General features: G+C 34.7%; 2 protein-coding genes across 4 annotated transcripts; both read left to right on the top strand.

The window, feature by feature from the left end:
- The first annotated feature begins 872 nt into the window (after positions 1-872).
- Positions 873-9,671, top strand: LOC115982271. Of its 2 annotated transcripts, none has more exons than XM_031104833.1 (4): positions 873-1,102; positions 2,210-2,483; positions 4,273-4,520; positions 9,022-9,660. In XM_031104833.1, exons 2-4 carry the CDS (start codon positions 2,246-2,248, stop codon positions 9,376-9,378), a joined length of 843 nt encoding a protein of 280 aa, XP_030960693.1. In that variant the 5' UTR covers positions 873-1,102; positions 2,210-2,245; the 3' UTR covers positions 9,379-9,660. The 2 variants fall into 2 exon arrangements, with proteins under 2 accessions (XP_030960693.1, XP_030960685.1); XM_031104825.1 differs by having other exon boundaries at positions 1,099-1,249; positions 9,022-9,671.
- A 2,225-nt stretch (positions 9,672-11,896) lies between these two features.
- On the top strand, positions 11,897-26,138 carry LOC115982259 (ubiquitin carboxyl-terminal hydrolase 8). 2 transcript variants are annotated; one of them, XM_031104808.1, is made up of 13 exons: positions 11,897-12,130; positions 12,399-12,677; positions 14,040-14,181; positions 17,866-17,925; positions 17,999-18,094; positions 18,938-19,276; positions 19,438-19,578; positions 19,668-19,838; positions 20,697-20,954; positions 21,078-21,226; positions 22,462-23,016; positions 24,293-24,566; positions 25,604-26,138. In XM_031104808.1, exons 1-13 carry the CDS (start codon positions 12,033-12,035, stop codon positions 25,718-25,720), a joined length of 2,679 nt encoding a protein of 892 aa, XP_030960668.1. In that variant the 5' UTR covers positions 11,897-12,032; the 3' UTR covers positions 25,721-26,138. The 2 variants fall into 2 exon arrangements, with proteins under 2 accessions (XP_030960668.1, XP_030960674.1); XM_031104814.1 differs by having other exon boundaries at positions 18,959-19,276; positions 25,604-26,087.
- The last annotated feature ends 954 nt before the right edge of the window (positions 26,139-27,092 follow it).

Raw genomic sequence — 27,092 nt, 5'->3', positions numbered from 1 at the left:
AAAGGGCACCGTACCCACTACAGGTGGGTAGCTATCTATAAATTTTGATTGGGAATATACATAATACCAATTGTGCTATTTCTCCCCCCCCCCCCCCCCCAAAACTGATTTGTGGCTAGGTTACTAGTCATGTTGCTCATTGTCATTGCATCATGACTTGGATCCTTTCTAGCCATCACAATAGATGGTAAATTTGAAATCAAACGCGTTTAAAGTATGTTTTAATAGTGAGTTAGAATTACATCTCATCAATGAACTTGGACCCCTTTGTATATGTCTAAAGACTTGGTCTTGATTGCACAGGTTTGACCGTGGCTGTTTTGGGTGATTATACGCACAAGTGAGTATTTGAGTAGCAAATGGTAGATGAATATCAGCAAGGGATTGAGAAGTGGCAGACTTGGAGGAGCATGAAAACTTAAAAATACTGTTAAGTGTTGTTTATACTTAGGGACTAAGAGCCTATATAGTTAGGTGTTTTGAGAGCCTAAAAACACATTTTTAAAACTAAAAACTCTATTTCGCAACAGAAATTCTACACAGTTTTTTAAAAAACCGTTTGTTTTAAACCCAAAACACCGTTTTGCAACCGTTTATACAAATGCCACCTAAATTAGATATTTTTAAAAGTCTCGACCTAAGCCTCTATTTTTATACCTTATTAATTAACTATTGACTTGCCAAAAAATAATAATATAATTCTACAATTAGCGTACCCAATAGACTTATTTCGTGGATATTTGTTTCTGAATATTATCACTATAAAATAAAGTTACATTTTTTATGGGAAAATAAAATTTCATTTGTTTTTGTTATAAAATATTTTCAATTGTTTATTTCGTTATAAAATCTTTATTTATTTAGATGAAGGGAAGAAATAAAACCTTGGTTCAACTCTGAAATAAAACGCATAGTTTGTTTGTACTGTCCAAATTAACCCCGACCCATTTGGAGCCCCGAGACTGGGCATCATAGGATTGGTCATTCATTGCTAAGCAGAACAAAATCCCGGCCAGTGTTCGATTCTCAGCCTCAGCTGTCACAGTGGGAGAAGATATATAATAAAGTTAAAAAAAAAAATTATATATATTTTTAAAAGTAGGTAAGAGAAAAAAAAAACATTTATTTATTCTTGATTTTTATAATTTTCAATTTCTTTCTGCCAAATCTTTAAAGCTTTTCTTCGCCTGGGTTTTGTGCTGTGCTAATCATCAGGGTTCTGGCTAGGTCTCTGGTATAGCTATCGTCTGTAAGTTGTTTCTTTTTTTGGGCTTTCGGGTTTTGTACGTTGTGTTTGATAAAATGCCTATGAGAAACTGGTAGGAATTTTTGTTTTGTTTCTTTGAGGTATATGCTTGTTCATGCATGTTATGGTGTATGTCTATGTGTATGCACAACCTGAGCTATAAGCTGCCAATGGGATTTGATGGTGGGTATTGGGTATTTTTGATATATGATAAATTTTTGTTTTTGATAAATAATAACATGGTTATCTTGATATATGATAGAGTTGATTGGTGTTTATTGTGGACATTTGTTTTGAAACTTAAAGAATTTAGTAACATAGGTTTTTTTGATAGTGTGTGGTTGAGGCCTTTGTTTATTCCATTAGGTAAATTAAACTAGTTGAGGTTGGTGGTGCCATGATAATGATATATGCAATAATGCAAGTGTTTTAAGTAGTGTGCTAATATGTTTACATTGGGTTTGTATTTTTTTTTTTTTTTGGGTACATTTTGAGTAAGGGAGGGGAGATTGGAACCCTGGATGTATATGTTGGAAACACCAAGAGGTGCCATTTGACCTATCATTGACCCCATTGGGTTTATATTAATTGCACAAGGAATATTGAGGGATCAGAAAGGATCCTTTTTGTCAGTGGAAGTGAAAATGAATTTCTCCGGAAAAGTTCTCATATGAGATTTTTCTTGTTGAATGATCTTTCCCAAATATTTGAAAAATGTAGGAAAGCAGTTTTTACCTAACACTTTTCTTTTGGCAGAATTTTGTTTTCAGTTTCTGCTGTCAAATCTGTGCTTATGATCATCGATCTTTAGTTAAGGCATATTTGATGCTAAACACTGGTCTCTTCATGCCCATGAATGAAATGCCGACTTTAATTTTAGTCTTTTATGGAAATAAAACTAAAATGTGAATTCCGAGGTCTTCTCCAGTATGCACGTTTACTAGTGGCTTTCATGTTTGATAGGTCTCTCATTCAAGCTGCATTGTTAAGTTAATAGTAATGAGACGGCAAGGGCAGTATGCCGATTCAGGTGTCAATGCTTATGCTGGTGGTCAGATGCATCATATGTCCAGTCAGAGGATGGAAAACAAGCCTGTTCATTTCCAAGGGCGACTAGAGGCCTTCACTCCTGAGAGGGAGCATCCATATGGGAACTCGAAAGCGGAGGGACAATGGAGATGGGAAAGGGATGAGTCCAAAATGTCAAATTCAATGGCATCTCATATGTTTAATGAAGGCAAGTGGTAATTGTTTTCTTGTGTGTGTGTGTGAGCGCATTCCCATATGTTATAATAAGGCTCCCTATGGGATATATGAAAATTTTGCTTATTTATATGTTTACCATGAAGAGGACAGGAGTAAAAGTTTTTAATTACATTGAGATAAACTTTTAAATCTGATTTTTTTTTTTGGTTGATCTTTGTAGTCTTAGAGATCGGGTTTTATCTTATTTAAGTCCTTGCCTAAGGCCAATGTATAACTTATTGCCTTTGAATTTTCTGTTTTAACGGTTTATGTCAAGTTTTTTCTACCAAGAAGGGCAAATTGTGATGTTGACCCTATAAGCTTATAACATTTTTTTACTTAATTGAGTAGTTTAAATACAGACGAAAGAGTACAAATATATTTACATAAAAGGGAAAAGAATATATTTACATGTGCATCACATACACACCTATGTTGCTATAGAGGACCTGAAACCATTTGATTCTATCTTTAAAATATGGATACAAATTTTTTTTCTCTTATTGGTAAGTTACACTCGCACCCAGTGGGTTTTAAATCCAGTAACTCACCACCCACTCTTGTGAGAGGAGGAGGTGTCATTTGTGCTAAAGCTCGTTGACTTTAGAATATTGATGCCTTGCCAATGAGCTCTAGCTCAAATAGCATCTCCTTCCCTTAAAAGTTCAGGGTGGTGGGTGAGGTCGTGGGTGCAAGACCCATGGGATGCCTATGCAACTTATCAATAAATAAAAAGATGCACTTGTATGAAAGTTTATCCTATCAATCTTCATGTATGCGTTCCTTATCTATATTGTATTCTTTGAGAGTAGGGAAATAAAGTCTGTTGGATACTTGTTTAAGGAGGTGAATCATGGTGTTTAAATTATAAATATAGCTGATTTATGCCAATGAGCTATAGCTTGACCAACACTTCCTTCTCCCATAATAATAGGATGAAGGGTGAGGTCGTGGGTTCAATACCAATTGGGTGTGTGTGTAACTTACAAATAAAACAAAGAAAGAAAGAAAAAACATTTCTGATTTCTGTTCAATTGATGTCTCTAAAAAACTTCATACTCTTTCACTCTTGCAATCAATGTCACCTTGCATCTTAGTTTTTTCATGCAGTCTTTGAGTAGAGTCTTAACTCCTAAGAGTTCTGATGCAAATGTGAAGCTGTTGTGGTCTTGTCTCCTTCCCCCTGTTGGCCCCTTCATAGCCATTTTCTTGTCTACCACATTACAGATTTGCAGATGCTTTCCATGCATTTTAGTTCCATAGATTTTTTTTTTTTTTTTTGATAAGTAGTTCCATAGATGTTGAATCTAAATGAGACAATAATCCTTGCTCGTAGGACATTTAGATATGACTGTCACCGGTGGAAAATGGGAAGATGTTGGTATGATGTGGTTTGATTAGACGACAAGAGGATACCATTTTGCAAGGATTTTATTACTAGTCTATATGCTGATCCATAAAACAAAGTGTCCAATATCATATTTAGATAAAGGAGAAAAGAGAGGATTTTTTGTTGTTGGGGGGGGTGTGGGGGGGAGGAAAAACAACTGGGTTTTCTCTAGTCATTCTTAGATTTTCTTTCTCCAGTTACAGCTGAATTAGGAGGGCTGGGTAAGTGGGTAACTTTGACTTTTTCACCACTCTTAGTAATTCATGATTGTACAAAGCATTGCTTGCTTCATAAACCCAACATCTCACTTTGTCAAGATTTTGACGTGCCTTTCATTTTCTAAATAAGTTTACTCTTTAGCACTTAGAGACTCATGCTTCTTGTAATGCAGGTCAAGGGGGTGATCCTCCAAGATCCTATTTGCAGGGTCAGAGGCCTGATCCCAAACTGGCTTTGGAGAAACAAAGCAACAATGATCACAGATCTCAAACACGTGAAGAAAATATGGATATTGGATATGAGGGCAATCCTTTGCTGCAGACTTTTGAAGTTCTTGAGCAGAAATTCCACAATGACATTATGAAACTAGCCAAGGAACAGAATGATGCTGAGGATTCTGAAAATGCTAGACATAAAGAGGTCAGTACATATTTCAAAGTGCATTTTTTTTTTTACCTATTGTGGTTGACTTATTCATGCATTTTGGGTAAAATTCACTTATGGACTTTATAGTTTGGTGTTAGTTTCAATTTCTTTGCAGCAGTTGTGATTTTTTACAATAAAATCTTTTAATTATTTAGAAGGGAAGTTATAGATTAGCCTTTGTGGTTAACCCATATTTCAATTTACCTTGAATTCTCGGAAATGTTACTAAATCTCCCTGAGGTTTGGACTAAATTGTAATCATGGGGTTTTAGTCAAACATAACAAATTTTACCCGTGGTTAAGCCATATTTCTTAATAACATAGCACATGACTTAGTCAGTACAAAGAAGAATTTTATTTCTATATTTTTAAAACTGGACACATGACTTCATGTAGACTATAGATGATGTGTACACAGCAAGAGAGAGAGGAAGGGAGATGGGTTTTTTTAGGGAGCTCAAGTCCGCTCTTCTCTGTGAAACTGTATGGGCTTACCTCAGCTGTAAATTGTAGTTGTCAGTTTAAGATGCAAAACTGATTTGCTAGGTAATGGATGCAGTTCAATTAATAAGATGTCGTTTCAGTGAAGCCACAATCCAATCCTGTATTAAACATTGACTAATATCCTATTGTTTTTTAAAGAAGAATGTCCCTTTAAATTTAGTTTAAAATCATTTTGGGCTGTTTTTGAGGGTTGATATTCTTTCAACTTCAAGGGCCTAGACAAAGTCAAGCAATGGGGTTGCAGCCACTCAATCTTATCTCAAACATTAGGTGATTTGAGATGGATGTACCATCCCTACTCCCACCTGAATTAGAGAATAGTGCAGAGCAGTTCGGCAAAGGGTCCTATTCTCATTCCTCCATTGGAACGTGATGTTGGAATTAGTTGCTTTCCAAAGTGAAGGAAACATGTTGTCAAAACAGCCTAGTAAATTGTCATAGGCACACCTACATCAAAATTGTCCAGTTGTCCTCCTATAAGAGATTAAATTGCATCATGAGGGATGTAGAGTAAAAGTAGGGATTTCAGTATCTTAAAATGTTCTTTGGGCACAGGAGATAGCATAAAAGTCACAAATCCGCATCACTTTTTCTTATTAATATTCGGAGTACAATAGGTCTTGCACTTTTAAAATATAGTTTAAGTTCACATTGTTATAGTCATGGAAAAGAAATAAATTGTTTTTTTTTTTTGACTTTCTTATTAACTAGCAATATAGCAGTGCAATCACGGGTTGATTAAAGGACACTAAGTAATTTCTATATTTCTAATAAAGCTTTCTTTAATATTATCAAATTGAATAATAAAATAATTTTAAAAAAGAAAAAGAAAAAGAATATCTTAAGTCACATAATGTAAATATATAAGACTAAGTATTTACCAAAACAAAAAAAAATAGTTTATATTTGATGATTACTATGATTTATTTTAAATTATGAAACTTCTTTAATTTCTTGAAACATCTGTTAATAAAGTTTTAATTGGAGTAGTTGATATAGGATAAATTATGGGGTCATGGAATTTGTTTATGCATGCATGTGGTGGGTGTAAGGTTAGGAGCATTTATGGACCTAGGATTTAGAGTTGAAGAAAGGGTCACAATTCAAAATTGATTAGAGAGTAATAAGACGGGGAAAAGGGAAAGAATAATATATATTGAAGCAAACAAGTTCCAGGACAGCGAACGTTAGGAATCAAAGGGTGGTTTTATGAGTTATTTGATGGCTATTTGGAGGAGAAAGAATGAGGGCTTTTTGGGTTTTGTAGGTAAGAGGAAGGGCTTGATTTGGGTTATAAGGATGAAGAAAAGGGAGAAATTTATGGTCTTCAGTGGCTTCAGCCAATGGGTTCTAACTCCACTGACACTTCCTTCTTTCATTAGAATGGATGGAGGGTAAGATTGTGGGTTCAAAACTCACTAAGGTCTAGTTATATGTGTTCGATGGTTAAAATAGCTTTTAATTTGGGTTTTTATTTAACTAACAAGTTATGGTCAATTCTGTATTAAGGTGCAAAAGTGTAATTTCTGCAACCATTGTGAATTAAAATGTATTTTGGTTGTTTATTTGAGTCTAAAATTTTCTAGGAGATAATTTTTTTTTTTTTTTTTTTTGATAAGTATTTTCTAGGAGATAAGTATATTAGGTTTTATTTTAAGTTAGTCTTTTATTAGTTATTATTTTATTAGGTTTTTAGTTTATTAATCAAACTTTTTTACTTATATAAAAGAAATAAAAATATTAATTTTTTTTTTTAGTATTAAGGCACATTAGCCTTATTATTCATTTTCTTGTTCTTCTTCTCTCTCGTGGTACTCTTCTTGAACACTTTAAATTTCTCTCCTTTCCTTCCTTACAAATCCTCCTAAACATTAACCCACCACAAGCACATGTAGACAAATTCTCTAATTTGTTCTACATCATTCTAGATATTAACTTTTTCCTAATAGGTCTAATTTTGACTAGTAAACTAAAACCTAATAAGGTAATAAAAGACTAACTTAGACTCAAAGGAAATAAACTTAAGATACTTAATAAAATATAACATTTTAAGTTGTCACCCTAGTTATAAGTTGATATAAAACATATGTCCTAATTTTATGGAATTTGAAAATTTTATTTTTACTTTTTAAACCTTTTTTATTCAATCTTTTATTTTGAGAATATGGTTTTCTTATCTGTGTGTGTGGGGTTGTTAGTTCTTATAAAAAAAAGTGTGGGTGGGGTTGTTAGTGGGATTAGATTGAACAGTTTAAAATTTCTTAATTTACCTTTATGAACCTTAATTTGTCTTATTGTTGAATCACTTTCAATTAGGTAATAGGGTCATTTTCAGAAGTATAGAAAAGTGGGAAAATTTGGTAAGTCTTTTGGGAAAATTTGAACACCATAATTGAACAAGTCATCACACATATATATGTACCTGAGCTTGGGAAGAGACTCGACCTGGTCTGCATACTGCCTCCTACCAACCAAGATGCTGGCAATCTTTGCAGTAGGTCTTCAAGCAAAGGTTGGAGGACAGGATACTGGACTCAGCTCAAATTTACAAAGTCATATGAAATACGTAGTTCTGTTTCATTTCTAGCCAAATTTTTTAAAATTGAAATAAGTGTGCATTTGGATGCGGATGAAAAATTAAACTTATTTCACTATTCAGTTTATTTTTGCTAGTATTCATGGGCCTCATTGCACTTTTTGGCACTATTCATGGTTCCACTGTACTATTTCAATTAACTTTTACCTTTATCTACAGTACTTTCAATAATAAATTTTCAGTTTTAGCAAAATAAGCGGTATCTAAACACACCCTAAGCATGTCAACACCACATTCATGGAATAGTTACCTAAATTTTAGTTTGAAACATTGTTTTAGTGTTACCTATCTGATACAAGTAAGGTATTCTGAATGTAGAGTGTAAAATGGAGAATTGACAATTTGGTCTCCAGTGACTCAATGTATTTTAAGTTTTGGGGAGTTTGTTATGCCCCTCACTACAAAATTGGGATGTCTATGGTCCATTGTTGTGAGCTTTGGGCTTATTGAAATAATAGGCGAGTTTTATTTAGTTTATCAGTTTAATAGGGAGAGCCTTGTGGGGGGTGCTGTGGTGATGGAGAGTTGATTTTGCCAAATGCTTTCTTATATGATTTTTGGAGGTGTAAAGGAACAAATCACAGTAGGAAATGTAGCTTGGATTTCACAAATCTTGGATCCTTGGGAGGTGACATCTGAGCCATTGATGAGAGTTTAGAAAGTGGCTGTTGGATGGGAATTAGGAGTTAGTGAGGATCACATGGGGGTGATGTATTGATGTTGATTCATTACTGGGGTGAGCACTGAGCACCCTGTTTGATAGATAGCTTGATAAGAGTGGTAATAGTTATGAGTTGGCTATCCTTTTGCAATCTTTTTTATAGTACAATCCTATTTGCAATTTTTGGCTAGATTGGCTCTATTTTTATCTCTATGGACTTGTGTACTATTGCGACAATGCCGAAATAGTACACAAGTATTGAAATATTTTGTTCTTGTGGCCAAATTGAAGCGGCCATCATAAAAATATTTATAATATGGGTTATAGTCCTATTAGGAAACAGTATTTATCAAGTTTCCCTCTTTCTTGTCCAACTTCTTAACAGCCCACCATTAAGGAGGCAATGGGTGTAGTGACCCAAAAGGGAGGTCTTGCAATCCATGGAATCTCACATTGTCCAGGGAAGCACATGGAAATGTGCTTATAAGGAATGACTTCCCTTAAATGTGTATAGGTCTTTTTCCCCATTGCTGTGTGCTTTGGGGGGAGAACAAAACCGTGAGAGGTATGGGCTCCAAAGCGGACAATATCTACATAATTGGGGGCGGGGTCATTACAAGGGGTCTTGGTTGCATCCTTGCAGTTGAATTCAGCAAAAATTTTAACATGATGTTCTTGTTACCTAATTTTTCCAGTATAGCTTATATCTTGCACAATGGTCTTTCATTTTTCAGAAAATAAACGCAATAAATGCTCAGTATGAGGAACAATTAGCAGCACTTCGAGCACGGCATGCCAGTCGTAGGGATGAATTCCTACGGAGAGAATCGCAGGGGCGGCAGCATCAGTACCAGCAAGCCATGATGGACCAGTACCCTAACAGTGGCATGGGCTCTGGTGATCCTCATGGTTACAGTGGAGTTGCAACCTCAGCTGCTGCAGGAGAAGCACATAGAGGCTACAATAGTGATAATTTTGATTCCAATAGAGAACGGGCTCGATTTCTTGGGGGTGCCAGGGATCATGGATTTGAGCCAAGAGGTTCATACCCTGGAGGTCGTGTTTATGATACTGGCTCACGCTACTACTAATTGAGTTGCTTAGATCAGAATTGCCTGCTGGTTTCTTGTGTCAGGTGTATGCCGCACTGTTTAGGATGCTTGTTCTAACATGTTACTGGTGTAATCTGTTGCTGTAGCGACTATTTCTTTCTTGTTTCTGTTGCTCTTATTTACGATATCAAGTTCTCTTTGTTTCAATCATTGGTGTATGTCAGCATTGTGAAGCATATCAAAAGTCAATGACTTGTGTGTAGCATTTTCTTGAAATTGAATTGGTTGTTGTATATCTGGCTTGTTGATAAAAGCTATTGATTTGCAAAATAGATAGGTATATAGTTTTACCATCTAGTAGTTGGTAAAATGCTGTTGAAATGTGTATTTCTTTGAAGGCTCCAAAATTTTATATAACGAAAGAGTTGGAGAAATGACATAATAATGAAACTGACTCCTTAAGGGTGTTTTGCATGTCTCTTGTGACAGGTAAGAAATTAGCTTTTAGATGAAAGATGTGACTGAACTCATTTGCTAACACAGAATTTTGACAAGACTATAACAAAGGTATCCTCTCAAGTTTGATTTGCTTTATCTACATCTTTGTTAGCTGGTCCAAGTTGTTCACAATCAGAAGTTGGGATGCTGCAATGGGTGTTTTTTTTATTTTATTTTTATTATTTTATATAAAAAAACTTCCCTCTTGAATAGTGATTTTTCTTATTGTAACTTAAATTAGTTGCCACATTTATGATTCTTTACTGACATATAGATACTTTTTCACTCCTTTATTTTTTGTGAAAGAAGTACAAATGCTTAAAATTCTTTTGTTCACTGTTTGGCAAGAAACATTCCTCCATCTGCATAGGTCATTTAACTAAAGAGTAATGCAATAGACACAATAATTTTTACAATAATTGAGTTGGTGAGATTTTATTGGTTTTTATTTGAGCTCACAATTGGCATCACTTTATTATTCACCATTAAGAACTTGTCATCTTGATAATTGTGAAATATTTTGTGAAAAATATTATATCTTCAGAAATTATTCATTTAACCAAACAATTATATTGGGAAAAAATAAAACACAAATCACACAACTTACTGCTAGTTGCTTTTGTGAATTTTTTTTTCCTAAGTATTTTCAAAATATTATAATGTGATACTCCAAATCAACAAAAAAAAAAAAAAAACACTTACAAGTTATTTAATATAATTTTTTTTTTCACATGACTTTTTCAGCTTATGTCATTTTTTTTTGTATTTGATTTGTTTTTATTGATGTGGAGTAACATGTGGTGAATAGCATGGGAGTGCCTAATAATTACTCTATTGAAGAGTCAAGAGTCAATACATTAAATGATGTAATCTTAAAACATTATATTTGGTAAAGGGAACAGTTAATAAATGACTTAAAGGCATTGATTTAGGAATTAATTTTAGAAATATTTTATGAAAAAATGATAAAGTAATTAATTTTTTTTAAAGATTTTTATATTTCACATGAAAGTGATATTAAAATTTTTTTAAAATAGTTTATTAACAGTTGTTTTAATGGCATCCACTAATATGAATTATTTTACTTAAAATGACAAAAAAAGAAAAAAAAGATAAGAGGGTTTTATTTATCCTACTAGGAGATCATGATCATGTAAGATCTTCTTACGAATGAGTTGATGCCTTCTTGAAATAAAAAATTAAAAAAAAAAAAAAAATTTGGCAAATCCTTGAGTTTAGTCAACTAGGACTATAGCAGTAGCATCTTTTTGAATTTAAGGTTTATTCTTTTTGGTATATTGTTTGAATTTAAGGTAATATACGTTTTAACAAATCTTACACACCTTATATATAGAGCTTCAAATGGTAATTAAACCTTGAACGTTACTGAATTAAAACAATTAAAATTTTCAAAAGTGATATAAATAGATATTAGAATCCTTGATCAACTTAGTATTTACTAAAAAAAAAAAAAAATTCTTTTAGTAAGTTTCCCCAAATAAAATACTATTATTATTTTTTATTTACATTCCAACTTATGCTATAAATTAAAACTTACTAAAAAAGAAGAAAAGCTTCAAGGACAAATTTCCTATCATCAAAAATTGTACCATGTCTCTAACTTTTTCTATAAAAAAAAACATTTTACTATTATCGTGATCATCACCCTTCAAACAAATTAAACTGTACTCTTATTGTTAATTTTTTAAAATATTTTTGGTCAAATTATTATTAAATTATTTTTCCATGTCTTAAGCAAGAAGCAAAATCAAAATAAAATAAAATAAAAGAAAAGACAAGAAAAAAAATAAGACCCTTTTTCTTTGTTTCTTATTAACCCGTTTTTTTCTCCGCAGATTTTTCTCTCACAGTCCTCTTAGTGTGTGCCTTAAAATTTTCAAAAAAATATTTATTATTTAACCAAAAAAATAGAAATAATAATAATAATAATTAAAAATTAAAAACACATGCACACACATGTTAATAATTATTAAAATAAAAAAAATATTTTTTTACATTTTTTCCCTCCTTGAATCCTCTTCACAGAAAAACACTACATTACATTACACACCTGACACCACACCACTTGTTTCTCTCTGCAAATCCGCCATTCTCTCTCTCTCTCTAAAATGATGTACATTTTCCAAATCAACATCTAAAGCTTTTTTCTTTCTTTCTTTCTTTATCTGACTTCAATGGAGGGTCACTCCGATTCCACTCAGCGACCCAACTCGGACAACAACAACAACAACAGTAACAACAACGACCAACGAGTCTACTTCGTTCCCTACAGGTCTCTCTCTCTCTAACTCACTCACTCTCTCTTCACTTCTTTACTTCATTCATGGAATCTATTAACCCAAAACTCCAATTGGGGGTCCATGTGATTTTTCGATATGGTATTTACTATTTAGTTGGGTCTGAATTCCAATGCATTGTTTTCTTTCTGCAACCAAGCTCAGCTTTTTCTTGCTTTGTTTTTTGATCTGGGTGTGCCTGCATTGCTTTATGTGAATTGGGTTTTTTTTTATTTTTTTATTTTTGGTTCATTGTTCTTATAGGTGGTGGAAGGATGCGCAAGATTCAATGCGAGTTGATTCGGATTCGGATTCGCGTTTGGATTCGGAATCAAATAAGGGGGTAGTGTACTCGGCTTCGCCAGCTTCTTCATATGCAGGTCCTATGAAGCTCATTAACAACATATTCAGCTTGGATCTTGTTTTCAATCTGAGAAGAGAGGAGGGTTCAGATTCAGTGCACAGGGAAAATGGTGAAGTTGGTGTCTCCGGCCGGGACTATGCCTTGGTCCCTGGCCAAATGTGGGTCCAGGCACTCAGATGGTGAGTGCTCTTGCTTGCTTGTTATTGTTATTGAATTTGTGTTTGATCATTGATGCAATGCCACTTATTATGGATACGGTTTGAGGGAAAATTTTCAGCTACTCCTTGAGTACAGCGACGTGGTATTAGTAGCACCCTCTATCATGTGAGTGGAGGGAGTATCACGTCGGTGTACTTCCAGATTACTAAATATACTCAATCAGGGTTAAGATTCAAGATGCTACTGATTTTGAGTAATTTAATGAGCTGGCTGGATTGTTTCTTTGTAATTGAGGTACATTATGTTGGAAACTTGATGATTTTGAAAGTGCTTAATGAATTGATTAATTTTCGTTTTGAGCAAGTGCTATATGTTTTGTTTTATGTAGAGGTGACTAACTAATGTCACTATAATTGCCAATTATTTCCCGAGTAATGCTAGGGTGACAATGTTTTTCACAACTGAGATGGCATGTTGTGATTGGAGCAACATTACTTTTACTTGGTTCTGTCATTGACACCACTTTTATTATGCACCAATCATAACAAGCTATGTTTGCAGTTGTGAAAAATATTCTCTCTAGGTTAATTGTAATTACTCTTATTTAGGATTTTTAATTTGAAAGAGTATCACTCTTTTGCACGTTGGTCACTGTTTTCATTCTTAGCATATGGCTATATCGTTTGCTAGATTGGGAGCAAAATTTTTAAAATATTGAATCAAGCTGTTGTTAAATCTCAGACTGCGTGGTGGTTGATTAGTGTTATGTAAAAAATAATGAGTATTTGGAATATTTAAAGTTCTGGTATGAGTGGAAATCCACGTGTGGGATTCTCTCCTCTGAGCTATCTACATTCTAAATTGGAATTTTGTTTTATTTCGTTACATATAGCATGCACCTTATGCTTTCAAATGTTTATGTGGTGACTGTGGTCTTAACAAATAAGGTTTCCTCCACCTGACTGCTCCTGTTTTTTACCAATCAGCAAAAACAGGCATTTGATGAGCATGTGATTTCAGCTGCCAAGGATATAGTATTCTGGATTCTCTTTTGAATTCTTGTTGGGAACCCCATTTTATGGGTTCGTTCCTTTTTTGTTTTGTGGGTTGCTAGCTTTTTCATACTCAATCCATGGCACTAGATCATATTGGTAGATTTATGTTAAAATTTCATTTGATTGATTTAACTGGTGGTCTGTTGAGGCTTAGGTTTTGTGGCATTGGTTAATGAATCAATATGATGAATTTTTATGCTAATGCTTTCTTACAATTAAGATGACATGAATGCCTCCATAAGCCATTGTGGAACATCATTTGTCTGTCTCTAGTAACTGAAGCTGCTTTAGTATCTGAATGTTGGTTTTTTGTACTCTACTCTGTAGGCATAGTGATTCTAAAGTTGCCATGAAAAATGGTAAGAGCTTTTTAGCTTCCGAAGATGATATTACAGATGTCTATCCTCTAAAACTACGACTTTCTGTTCTGCGGGAAACAAATTCGTTGGGAGTAAGAATATGCAAAAAGGTCAGTCTATTCAATTAACCCAATCTTTCCATTTTTGATTCTTTGAGATATGGAACACCAATCCCTATTGATTTTATAATATTTAAACTAAGCAGCAATTCTATGTATATCATTACGGATTCTGGATATTGCTTATTATAATTTTTTTCCCCTTCATGCGTGTGCATAAATGTGTCTATTAAATAAATGCAATTTTGTGACTTTGATATGTTAATTGATATTGGAGTTTATTGAAAGTGTGAAGCTTGAGTTTTCAATAAATGAATAAGCCCTGTAGCTTTGTATTTTGCTGAAAATGTAATGCTTTTGAAATTAATTTCTTTTTGATGGTGAACTTTGATAACATCTCCAAACATCACTTTGACCTTTTTCCTTTTTTTTGATAAGTAAGAAAAGCTTGTATTAAAACCTCAGGAAACAAAAGGACAAACCGAGAGTACAAAGGAGGAAACAAAAAGAAGAAAAAAAGAAGAAAACAAGAAAACAAGCATAGCCAACAATGAACTAATTACAAAGAAGAGAACTAAGAAACAAAGGGATGGAATCACTAGAGGTGAGTCCCCAAGCCCTAGACCAATCAAAAAGAGAGCCACTAAAGTAAGCGAGCAGTTGGTCATCAGTTTTGTCCCTGTCCTCAAAAGTACGCCAGTTTCGCTCCCTCCAAATGCACCACATTAGGCACAACGGAGCTAGATTCCAAACTCTAGAAGAGTGCTTTCCGAGCCAGTTCCACCAGCCGAGAAGCGTATCTGCAATCGAATTTGGCAAGACCCAAGAAATCCCAAAAGATCTAAACACCAGGCTCCACAACTGAAAAGCTTTTCCACAATGAAGAAGCAAGTGATTCGCCGTCTCCCCATTACTACGGCACAAAATACACCAATCAACAAAATCAAAGCCTCTACACCGCAAAATGTCCCCTGTAAGAATCTTTTCCCAAGCTGCAGACCAGACAAAGAATGAGACGTGCATAGGAGCCTTAACCTTCCAAACACCTTTCCAAGGAAAGATAATAGGCAAGGGACATCGAAGCTTATCATAGAACGAACGAACATCAAAAACCCCCTTCTTTGACAGATTCCAAATCATACGGTCTCTTTGCTCAGAAAGAGGTAAATTAGAATCCAGGGAATGAAGGAAATCCTCCACGACACCCGACTCCCAATCATTCGGATTTCTAAGAAGGAGAACCTTCCAACTTCTCCGGGCCTCGATTCCCAGACGCTCGAGAGACGAGGCTACAGATGCCTCCTTATTAATAGCAATCCCGTACACCGCCGGGAAGGATAGATGGAGAGGTAAGTCCCCACACCAATGATCCGTCCAAAACTTCACTCTATCCCCCGCCCCTACCTCGAATCGGATGTGTTTGGAAAACACCTCCCAACCTTTCCGGATACTTCTCCATAAACCACACCCATGAACACCCCTGCCTAATTTGGACGAATTGTTATCCTTCATTTTTACATCTCTCTCTCTCACAGATTCCCTCATTTTTTTGGAATGGTAAACTATTTCATTCGATGTATTTTCTATGTTGAAAATCCATATTACTTGATGTATGGATTTGAGATAATATACCCTTTTGAAATATTTCTGCTGATATGCTTAGCTGAATAACAATGTCTCTATTTTGCTAATCTCTCATCAATCAGGGATATTACAATATGAGTATGGATGTGTTTAACTTTAGTTTACTAATTTTACACTAAAGTGTAAACATGTTTTATTTATTTTTGTTTCTGCATCAAGGCAATTGAGGTAGTATCTTCATGTATGGGATGGTAATATACACTCTGGCTTTATGACATTCAATCTTGAAGTGGAGGTTCTTTCGATTTTTTGTTATTCTTTTAGGGTACGGAGTGCTCATCATCATGAGCATGAAGTAACCTGTTTATTAGTAAATTTTATTACTTACCAAAACAAAAGAACTGGAGGTTATATTTTACTTATCCAAAAAAGAAGTTATATTGCTGAAAACTTGTCCTGTTCAATCACTGGGCTTGTGCACTATTTTTAGTAGGTTAAATGTTGAGGAAACAGATTACATGTAATGCGCTGTAATAAAAGCAAATTACTGTAAGGAGGCTACTGTTGCATGGGTATAGCTTAATTTTTTTGGTTAATTTTCTTTTAATTAGCCTCTTTAGTCTTTACTAATAATGACCTCCCCTCTGTATCTTTACTAGACAGCTAATATTCACACCTCTCTTTCTCTCTATAAAATAAAGAGACAATTCTTGAAAGGAGGTTGGTCTTTTCAGGTTTGTCTCCAACTGAAAAGCTAGTATTTGATTATTCCGTACCACTGATTTCAACCCAATCTAAGGGACTCTTTAGGTTGACCAGCATTTCCTAAACTTGCCTAGGGGCTAAATTTCATAGTCATTAGTCAGGCGCTTCTCCAAGGTTACCAAGCTTTGACTCATGAATTTTTTTTTTGGTTAAAATCAGGCACTTTAATTTGTAAGGGCCTGCATCAACCCATCTTTGATTTAAAAAATCGGACTTCAATGGTGGATGTGACTGATGCGGGAAGCACAAACAAAGATTTATCTTAATTTAGTTTTATTTCTTTTTGGAGTCTATTGTAATTATATTGGTCAATTGTATTTTTATTTTAGGTCCTATCATTTTATTAGGTTTATTAGTAATTTTTTTATTATCTAGTCTAAGACCCTAGACTCTGGCCAACTCTAGGTGTTGACTCCTAGATACAAGACTCCTAGGTTATCTAACTTTATTTTTCTGTTGTTTAATTTTCCTATTGCACTAATTTGGTTTGTCTTATGTCAGACTCGGTTGAACATAGGCTACAGATCTGGAACAAATATCCAGCCCCTTTATAGCTGCCATCCAATACACACACACACATACATAAGGAATTGAGCATTGTAGATAATATCATATCTTCTCCTCTCTATTTTCCTTTATCTTTTTGGGGGTTGGGGGATGGTTTAAACTTTGCAACCGTGGTTTCATTCCACCTTCTCTACTTTTGCTGATGAACCAGCTTCCTAATAGGAGAACACATTTAGCATTGAGTGGCACTATTTTCATGGCTTGGTTCGTTCCATAAACTTACCAGAAAATCAAATTTTAAATTGTCTTTTAACAAAAAACTGATAGACATATGTATGTATGTATGTGTGTGTGTGTGTATATTAATCTTATAATTGAATGTGCATTTAATCAGAAACTCTAACAATTTGACTTATCAAAAAGAAAAAGGAAAAACATAAACAATTTGACACCTCTTTGTAATTGATATGAGATAGAGGATATTTCATATGTGGAACATTGAGTTATTGTGTAACATTCCAAGTTGGGTGCATCATGCCTCATTGATGTCATTTTATATTTGGATTGATTTAGATCTATGTGCACATATGCCTTATCTCAAATTGTAAAATGGGATGGATGGCATTGGGGACCTTGGGGTAGGATACCCAAGGGAAAAGTGGAGATCCTGCCCTTTGTAGCCTGAAATTTCGTGATAATTTAATTGTTAAGCATGGGCTTCTGTCATGACATTTTAGACATTCAAATAGTTTTGGGAATATCTTTAGGATGTTCGAAAATTTTATTTTCTTCTTTTCTCTTACCGTGATCTATGCCTTATCAATGTTGCATATATTTTAATTATGATGCTTACGTTAATATGCTGTTCTTTTGTCTTAGGATAATGCAGGGGAGCGCTTCAGAAGAGCCTGCAAAATCTTCACTGTAGAGTCTGAGCTGGTAATCAAGTATCTTTATTAGAAACTATATTATTTAAATAAGTGAATGGCTTCTAACTTCTGTTTCTATGCAGTTTCGCGTCTGGGACTTTTCTGGGCAGACAAACCTGTTTTTTACAAATGAAAAAAATAAGTTTCTAAAAGATTCTCAGCGGCAATCAGATCATGATGTAAGTGGTTGTTCTGTTTGATGACATTTTTTGTTTAGTTTATAATGCTCATTAATAATTGTGCATCTGACACCACTCTGTATTTATATTGTCACACTGTTTTAGATCTTTGAAAGTGAACATTAGCCCTGTTGTATTGGGAATCTGGCATAGGGTTCTCAAATAAACTGTGGTATGAACTGCTGTATTCCAATACAGTTGGTGATTTATGTATGTTGATGTACTGAGCTGCGATTTCTGGCAGTTTATATTAAAGGCTAAGAGCTCTGTTGATTTGGGATCCTTCAATGGGCATATTCCCAATTAAAAATAAGTATATTGAAACAAGTAGCTTCTTGTATTCTTTTCTTGCTGATAAAAAAAAGTAGCTTATTGTATTAATTGGTGGACATTAAAAAGAATAAGGTTTCAATATATTTATTGTTAATAAGTTGGCCCAATGTCTACTCAGTGACATGTTTCCTTTCATTGGTTGGTGTCTGGTCTGGAACTGTTGACTGTGATCTCCAAATTGAATGGAGCCGAAGTCCAGCACTTTATATGTTAAGAGTTCTTTGCAAATTGTTTGGTTTCTTAACTGTTATACAGAACCAGTGTGCTGAATCTTATGGGTGTCTCATATATTAATGATGCTTTGTTTAATTTCCTGATTCCGAAGTTCAGTGGGCAGTAGCTATTGTTAGTCCAGAGTACTAAATTATTTCTTAGGTTAATATGATATTCTCTGGGCATCTTCATATTGGTCTTGCATGGAATGTTTGATTGCAATGACTGATCTTCTGAATTATTGGCCTTTGTTTCATGTGATGTCCTATTGACTTATGGGCTCTAATGTTTTTCCAGTTGTGTTATGCATCTATACAGATTGTACTGGACTTGCAAATTTATGGGTTGTCAGACTCTGTGAAGTGCAAGGATGGAAAAAAAGATGAGAGTGTGGCAAATTCATCTTCTGGCCCTTCACTAATGATGAATGGTAGTGCTGGCAATATGAACTCTAATTTCGTTCGTGCAAGTTCTGGTGAAGCTGGTTCTTTGGGATTGACCGGGTTGCAAAATCTTGGAAATACTTGTTTCATGAACAGTTCTCTGCAGTGCTTGGCCCACACGCCGAAACTTGTTGACTATTTTCTTGGAGATTATGGTAGAGAAATAAATCATGACAACCCATTGGGCATGGATGTATGTTATCCTTTATTACAGTCCTTTTGAACACATATTATTCTGATAGTAACATGATTTATTGTAAGCATTGTTCCATGAGAAGGTCCTCATTTTGCTTAGAGTATCTGCCTTCATGTTTCAGTCTATTAAGTATTAATAAGTAAGCACTTCTTCCCTAGGGTGAGATTGCTTTAGCATTTGGAGATCTGTTAAGGAAATTATGGGCTCCTGGAGCAGCTCCAGTGGCACCAAGATTATTTAAGTCAAAGCTAGCTCGATTTGCTCCTCAATTCAGTGGATATAATCAGCATGATTCCCAAGTCAGTGAAGTTTATATGTCAAAATAGGGTTTTGGTTTTCTATTTTTGTATTCTTGGTTGTGGGTTTACAACGGTTGTTTTGGACATAGGAGCTCCTGGCTTTTTTGTTGGATGGACTCCACGAAGATCTCAATCGTGTAAAATGCAAGCCTTATATAGAAGCCAAGGATGGGGATGATCGACCAGATAGAGAAGTAGCTGATGAATATTGGCGGAATCATTTGGCTCGCAACGACTCTATAATTGTTGATGTATGCCAAGTAAGTATTTTCTTCCTTTTTATTTTGGCCCCTCTCTGTCTCCCCCTACTTTTGTTGGCTTGTAATCATCATTACATATACATGACATGTGTTCTGATGAACCTCACAGGTTCTTGGGTGATCAATCAAGCTTTATTATTATTTAGTAATTTTGAAACCTATGCTTAGGGTTTTTAAAGTTTAGAAGTTTTATTGTTTGGGACTTATGAAAGACCCTCTCCCACTGGTTTGAGCAGCATCATACTAATGTTGGATGCCGTTGGATCAATTCATGGCTTATGCATATGTTTGGGGAGACTGAGGTGTGATTGGCTCTGACCAAACCTAGGGAGTGGCTAGCAAATGAAAAATGGGAAGTGTTTTTTTTTTTTTTTTTTGAAGTTTGGCTCATAGATAGAGATAACATCTTGCATTGAACATGACATTAAGTTTGTTTGTATTGAAGACTGAAAACTTGAATATCTCAAAAATATTTGGTTATTAAATTTCTTTGAACCAAATGTTTATGAATTTTGATCCAATCAGATAAATCTGGTAACAATGAATATCATATGACTCAAATGAATGGAACTAATTGAAGGATAGCTTGATCAGATCAGAACATAGTTTTGTAACCATTTATCTAGTGATTCGACCCTGGTAGATTGTATGAATACTTAAAACAATAATTTTAATAAATTTGGATTGGATATATTTTGAAATAGGAATGGTTCTTCATATAACCTTGAACAGATCTGATTGCAATTCTTTTGGAGTCCTGGATGACAGTCTTTTGTTTTCCCTTAATTAATAGTTGCAATTATGTTGCCTGTGCGTTTTATATAGGCAATAATCTTGTTGACCTTATTGACATTGCAGGGTCAATATAAATCAACATTAGTTTGTCCTCTTTGCAGAAAGGTTTCTGTAACATTTGATCCATTCATGTACCTATCTCTACCTCTACCTTCAACAACAATGCGGACGATGACTTTAACACTTTTGAATACCAATGGGAATGCTGCACCGTCTCCATATACTATTACTGTGCCAAAGCATGGAAAATGTGAAGATCTTATCAAGGCTCTAGGCAGTGCATGTTCTTTAGGGGCTGATGAGACTTTATTGGTGGCTGAGGTATATTGCTACGTTTTTGGACAGTAAAGTCTTGCATGTGATTGCTGTTTGATTGGTGACTACTCTATATATTGATATCTATATATTTTCATTTTGATCTTTGACCTTTATAGTTCTGTACAGATCTACAACAACCAGATTATACGCTATCTTGAGGAGTCAGCTGATTCATTATCCTTAATTAGAGATGATGACCGATTGGTAGCCTACCGGTTATCAAAAGATACTGGGCAAGTCCCTCTGGTTGTATTCATGCATCAGCGGAGGGAGGAGTAAGTTCAATTTCTTTTCTAAATTTGTTTTCTTTTGTTGATACCCAAGAGTTATTACTTTTACTTGGGGTTCGATTTGCAATCTTAGGTATGAAAAATAGAATTTAGGAGATTTTTGCTTCTGGGTTTTCATTACTTAAGGAAAAAGGTGATAATTATACTTAAAAATGTAACTTTCAGAAATTTGGTAACAATTGTATCTATTTAATATGAAGCAGCATTTGTAAATGCACATGTATGAACTGATATTGTTGCAAATTTAATACATTAATGAAGAAGACATGATATACAGTTTTGTAGTGCAGTTAGTGCTAAATTCACATTTACACTTATTTCTTCACATGATATATACTTTTGTGGTCCAATCATGATATATTATTGATGTAATTTCTTGTAGTTCAGAGAATGCAAGCTTTACATAATATGTTAATATGTTAGGTGCTGGACCAGCTCCATGATATTTTTCAATGGTGTGCTTTGTTGTGTTGACGTGATTATTTGTTGGAAGTCTAATTTAAGAGTTGGTGTTCCTGACCATTCTATGGCCAACATACTGTGGTTTTTGCATCTTTTCCATAATGTACAACTACTGATTTCTATTCTTGAACTGGGAACATGGTGCTCCTCCAACTCTATAGAACAATGTATTTGTTTAGTATCATTATAAGATTGAATTAAGGTAAGTTGACTTATTTATAACTTTTATTTGACAGAAAATTTCTAAATTAGATTTTGATAAATTTTGGAAAATTCAGTTTCAGTTTTTAAAGACAACTGATATCAGGAATCTTGCGTCTAATTCTTTTATTTAGTTTTCAGATCTTTGTAGTTTTAGATTTAGTTCTTTGGTGGGGCTCTTGTATAGCCCCCATGTACTAGGGCTTCCCCTTCTTTCTTTTTAATAATTTTTTTAATAGTTATAAAAAATAAGTTTATGAAGATTTTGAGTGGGTGTGCTAGGTGTACAAGGTGAATGTAGGTGCTGAGATTGAACATCACCACCCTTCTTTGAATTTGAGACTATAATGTTTTCAAATTATGTCAGCCTTTAAGGAAAAGTTGGTAGATTCATCTGATACACTTGGAATTTTCCCTTGTAAACTATAAAACTACTTAGGTTGAACATTTGAGGCAAACAAGCATGTTGTCTCCTTGCATCCTCAATACTACCTTTTTCAGTCATCCTTTGATGTGAATGCTTACCCCTTATTCCAAACTCTATTCAATACTGTCAGGCAATACATCCATGGGAAACTAACTTCAAGTTGGAAGGCGTTTGGAATTCCTCTTGCAGCTAGGCTTTGTGAATCTGTTGATGGATCTGATATCTACAATCTTTATCTAAATTTACTTAGTCCATTCCAAATCCCTGCGGAAGATGCTATAGAAGATTATGATATCTCCAAGGGCACTGCTACTGAAGAAGTTTCAGGAAAAGAGGGTGCCAAAAGTCCTGCTATAGGTGGAGACGTGAGCCCCTCCAATGTGAATGGAGTTGACTCACCATCAGATGTTGAACTGCAGTTTTATTTGACAGATGAGAAGGGAATCGTCAAGCACTCCAAACTAGTAATGAATGAACCAGTGGCAGTGACGGGAGTGTCCAGGTTGCATGTGCTTGTATGTTGGCCAGAAACACAGATTGAACATTATGATACAGGCCTTCTTAGCTCATTACCAGAAGTTTTTAAGTCTGGGTTCTATGCAAAGAGACCTCAAGAGTCTGTTTCTCTGTACAAGTGCCTTGAAGCATTCTTGCAGGAGGAACCTCTTGGACCAGAAGACATGTGGTCAGTGTTTGCATCATTGATTTTTAACCTGAGCTTCAAAATTCTTCTCATGTTGGATATAGCCTGAGTTTTTTGTCTGACATAAGGTTAAAATATATATATATATTTTGATTGGTAAATGGTTTCTGGTTTTTTTTGCTTTTTTTTTTTATTATTATTAGTTTTGTATCATTTTTTTTTTGCTAATATTTAGTTCTTCTAACATTCTATGCTATATTGGCTTGCTTTCTGGTAGAGTGGGCATTCATGCATGTCCTGTCTTAAAATCTAGATTTTGATCTATTCATCATGATACTACCGACCACTTTTGACAGTAGAGATCTCATCATCATCGTTATCAAGAACTGTGCTTGGCTGTTTTTATACACTATTTTGTTCACACTCACTTGCCATTAGCCTCCCTACTTTTAATGCTTTTGACTTGCACTCTTGCCACCTTGGATTGCAGATGAACAAAAAATACTATACTTTATAGATAGCTTTTCCATATTCATTTGACTAACTTTATATATTTATTGATAAGTGCGGCCCTTTATTTCTTATATCCATTGTGTTGCAGGTTGTGCCACTAAGTTATCTCAATAGTTTCATTTATAGCCTGTTTGGAAGTTTAAAAAAGGAGGAGGAGTAGAGTAGAAAGAGGGAGAGTAATTCAATTACCTTATTTGGAAGTTTTTAAAAAAAAGAGGGGGAGGAGTTTGGAGGGGTTTCAACCACCTCTAACCCTTCATTTTTAATTCTCCCAAATTGGAGAGATTTGGAGGGAGAGTAGAGTAGATAAATTATTGACTAGATAAATTTTCCAATTTACCATTTCTAAATTAATAATAGACCAATGTTGCAAGTCCATTTTCAAATAGGGGTAAATTTGTCTATTTTAATAATTTCCTCTCCTCTCCTCTCCTCTTCATCCTAATTTTTAAAACATCTAAATAAGGGGAATGACTAATTACTCCCTTCCCTCTTACTAATTTTAAAAACATCCAAACAAGGTGGTTTCCCTCTACTTTCCTCCCGACTACTCTCCTCCCTCTTTAAACTTCCAAACAGACCATTAAATGTGCTCTTAGTGGTCAAATTATTTGTCTGTTGCTTGACTCATGTTGTAATTGTTGAAATACATCGTACTGAAATACTTAAGAGGTGATCTACTTGAGTATAGTTTAGGTTTTCTTGCTCAGTTGCATATACGAAATTTGCTTTTTCTTACCTTGTGTGAACTTTGGCTTGTTATCACACTCTTTCTAATGTCAGGCTCTCTTTCATCTAATGTTAGGTACTGTCCTGGCTGCAAAAAGCATTGTCAAGCCATCAAAAAGTTAGATCTTTGGAGACTGCCAGAGATTTTGGTTATTCATTTGAAGAAATTCTCGTATAGCCGGTTCTCAAAGAACAAGCTAGAGACTTATGTCGACTTTCCCATTGATAATTTTGACCTATCACCTTATATTGCCCAGAGTAATGGCATGTCATGCAATCGTTACATGCTTTATGCGGTTAGTAATCACTATGGAAGTATGGGAGGCGGTCATTATACAGCATTTGTCCATGTAGGTGGTGTTTCTTCTTGTCCCGTAATTTATTGTTATCTTCTTATAATGAGAAACTTAGCATATATACCATACATATATCATAACTTGTGGAAGAAAAAGTTTGACATTCTATCTGTACTAACATTAGTGGTGATTTACATGATCAGGGCCTTGGTTTATGTGTTGAGATTGCTGTTATGTGAGACACATAGGACTTTAACATCCATATGCAGGGCCTGTCACGTACATCCATAATTCTAAATGAGTGAACTCTTTCACGATTTTGTGTAATATTTAGGAGCCTTCTTTTATATAAAGTTAAATGATGGGATGATGTGACTGCTGGGGATGAATTTTCTCATCACTCAGTACTCAGTTCAGTCCTTTTTGATGAGCATCTGCAAACTTTTAGGATGAGAAAACCTACATTGTATGGATAGGTCTGATATGTCACTCTTTAGCTTTTTGTATCATCCAAGTCCAGTGTCAATTTGTCCTTTTCACACTAGGAGTGAATTACTATGTTAAGGATGCCTTGAAATGCTTTCCCTTTTTTAGAATGTCATTCAGGGTATAAACTCATGTTGAGAGCATGCTGTTGGGTGGTTGGTGTTAGAGTTACAGGCTTATTTCCTTGCAAATGTGCTGTGCATAATCTGATAATTGTTAAGAAGTATCCAGCACCAAGCTTTAACCATATGGTAGAACAACTTAATCAATTTTTATTTTTTATTTTTTTATTTCCTCTTCTTGGTGAGTAACTCTTATGTATATTTTACATAGTCCCTGTTAATTATATTACTTCTATGTCTAGCCTACTTAACAGGCTATATGCTACTGACTCTAAAGGTTTTTCAGCAGCTTCATTTAGCAACATTCCATGGCAAGCAGTAGTTGGGCTTACAAGCATCAAACTGCTTGTAGCATGGGCTTACAATTTCATTATTTTTGTTTAATGAAATTGGACACTATCTTTCATATGATTCATTGTGAAATGATATTATCTGTGGTTAAGCTTCACTCTGAGAGTATTAACAGTCTTTGTTCTGATGTAGCACGGCGGTGATCAGTGGTACGATTTTGATGATAGCCATGTTCATCCCGTCAGCCAGGAGAAGATAAAGTCTTCTGCAGCTTATGTTCTTTTCTACAGAAGAGTAATAGAAGTATGACATCAGAGTAGAGTTATTAATCATTGAGAATCCTATTGAAGCAAGATATCTTCAACATTTTTGGCATCTTATCTTACAAGTTTCATTGAAGTAGTATTCTTTTATCCTTGGCATTGATTAGTTAATTGATAGAGTTTCCAGTGTGAACGAATTGGAGGTTTAAGCTTAGGGAAGGGGCTGAGGATGAGTGTAACATAGTAACAAAGCAGAAATGAGAGACATATTCAAGGGTATTTTTTACACCTGTAAGAATTTGTGAAAGAAAGATCTCTTTAGCTTTAAGTGTAGAAAGTTTTTTTGAAGGGGATTGCATCCAATCCCTGTGAAAGTGTATTTGTTGATATCTTTTATATAGCTGGTGATAGAAGGAATTTTTGGATACGCAATTCATGAAGTCTTGCAATTTGGTGTTCCATTATTTCCTACATTGTGTCATTTATTGAGTTTTGAACTTCCTTTCATTTTTCATTAAGGCTTGTGAGAGGAAAGCTGAGTGCTGTGTAAAACAAAATGAGGGATTAAACAAGTTACACAGATAGCTCCTTGTCCATTGCTTGTTTGGGGTTGAATTTTGATCTACACTTATAAGATATAGATTACATATTATGGGCAGGCCAGAGGTGTGAGGGGAATGTCCGGTAAATTTTTATTTATTTTTAGCTTGTTTAGAATCGCTTACTACTACTCGAACCTTTCAACCCCCGAGTTAGAGAGGTGTGCCAGTAGACAGTCTTGTTTATTTTTAGCTTGTTTAGAATCGCTTACTACTACTCGAACCCTTTCAACCCCCGGGTTAGAGAGGTGTGCCAATAGACAATCTCTTTTTTATTTTTAGCTTGTTTTGAATCGCTTACTGCTACTCAAACCCTTTCAACTCCTAGATTAGAGAGGTGTGCCAATAGACCATCTCTTGTTTATTTTTAGCTTGTTTAAAATCGCCTACTACTACTCAAACCCTTTCAACCCCAGGTTAGAGAGGTGTGCCAATAGACCATCTCTATGGTCGTTTGGCGACTAGTAAATTTAAGGCTTAGACATTGTGTATATCTAGACCATAGCCGATTCACTAACCATACTAAGCAGGTTTATTTTCATCTGAGTACATCATTGTCATCCCCCACTCTTGGTCTTGGTGTAAGTAATTAATTGAAGCCTGCAGCTGTGACAATTAACCTCTATGATAATATATATAAAATCAGAGTCTTTGACTTTTTATAGATTTCTTCCTGACACAAACTTTTAAAAGCTCACATTTTGTTTTTGCACTATTATTCTAACATGTCTTTTAAATTGAATTTATAATTCTATAAGGATCACACCACCACGTTTGATCACAAGCCATGAGGCCAATGGCAACAACTCATATTGCAGA

This window comes from Quercus lobata, chromosome 1 (assembly GCF_001633185.2).
Source record: "Quercus lobata isolate SW786 chromosome 1, ValleyOak3.0 Primary Assembly, whole genome shotgun sequence".
In the NCBI taxonomy this organism is placed as follows: Eukaryota; Viridiplantae; Streptophyta; class Magnoliopsida; order Fagales; family Fagaceae; genus Quercus; species Quercus lobata.
Note: the sequence above shows the minus strand (reverse complement) of the source record. Positions and strands in the feature narration are given on the sequence as shown.

Bases quoted from the DNA above. Each gene is read 5' to 3' on its own strand.
- LOC115982271 (XM_031104825.1), top strand. From the start codon at position 2,246: ATGAGACGGCAAGGGCAGTATGCCGATTCAGGTGTCAATGCTTATGCT. The intron at 2,484-4,272 runs GCAAGTGGTAAT...CTTGTAATGCAG, and splicing joins ATCTCATATGTTTAATGAAG to GTCAAGGGGGTGATCCTCCA. The intron at 4,521-9,021 runs GTCAGTACATAT...TTCATTTTTCAG, and splicing joins AAAATGCTAGACATAAAGAG to AAAATAAACGCAATAAATGC.
- LOC115982259 (XM_031104808.1), top strand. From the start codon at position 12,033: ATGGAGGGTCACTCCGATTCCACTCAGCGACCCAACTCGGACAACAAC. The intron at 19,277-19,437 runs GTATGTTATCCT...CTTCTTCCCTAG, and splicing joins ACAACCCATTGGGCATGGAT to GGTGAGATTGCTTTAGCATT. The intron at 19,579-19,667 runs GTCAGTGAAGTT...TTTTGGACATAG, and splicing joins ATAATCAGCATGATTCCCAA to GAGCTCCTGGCTTTTTTGTT.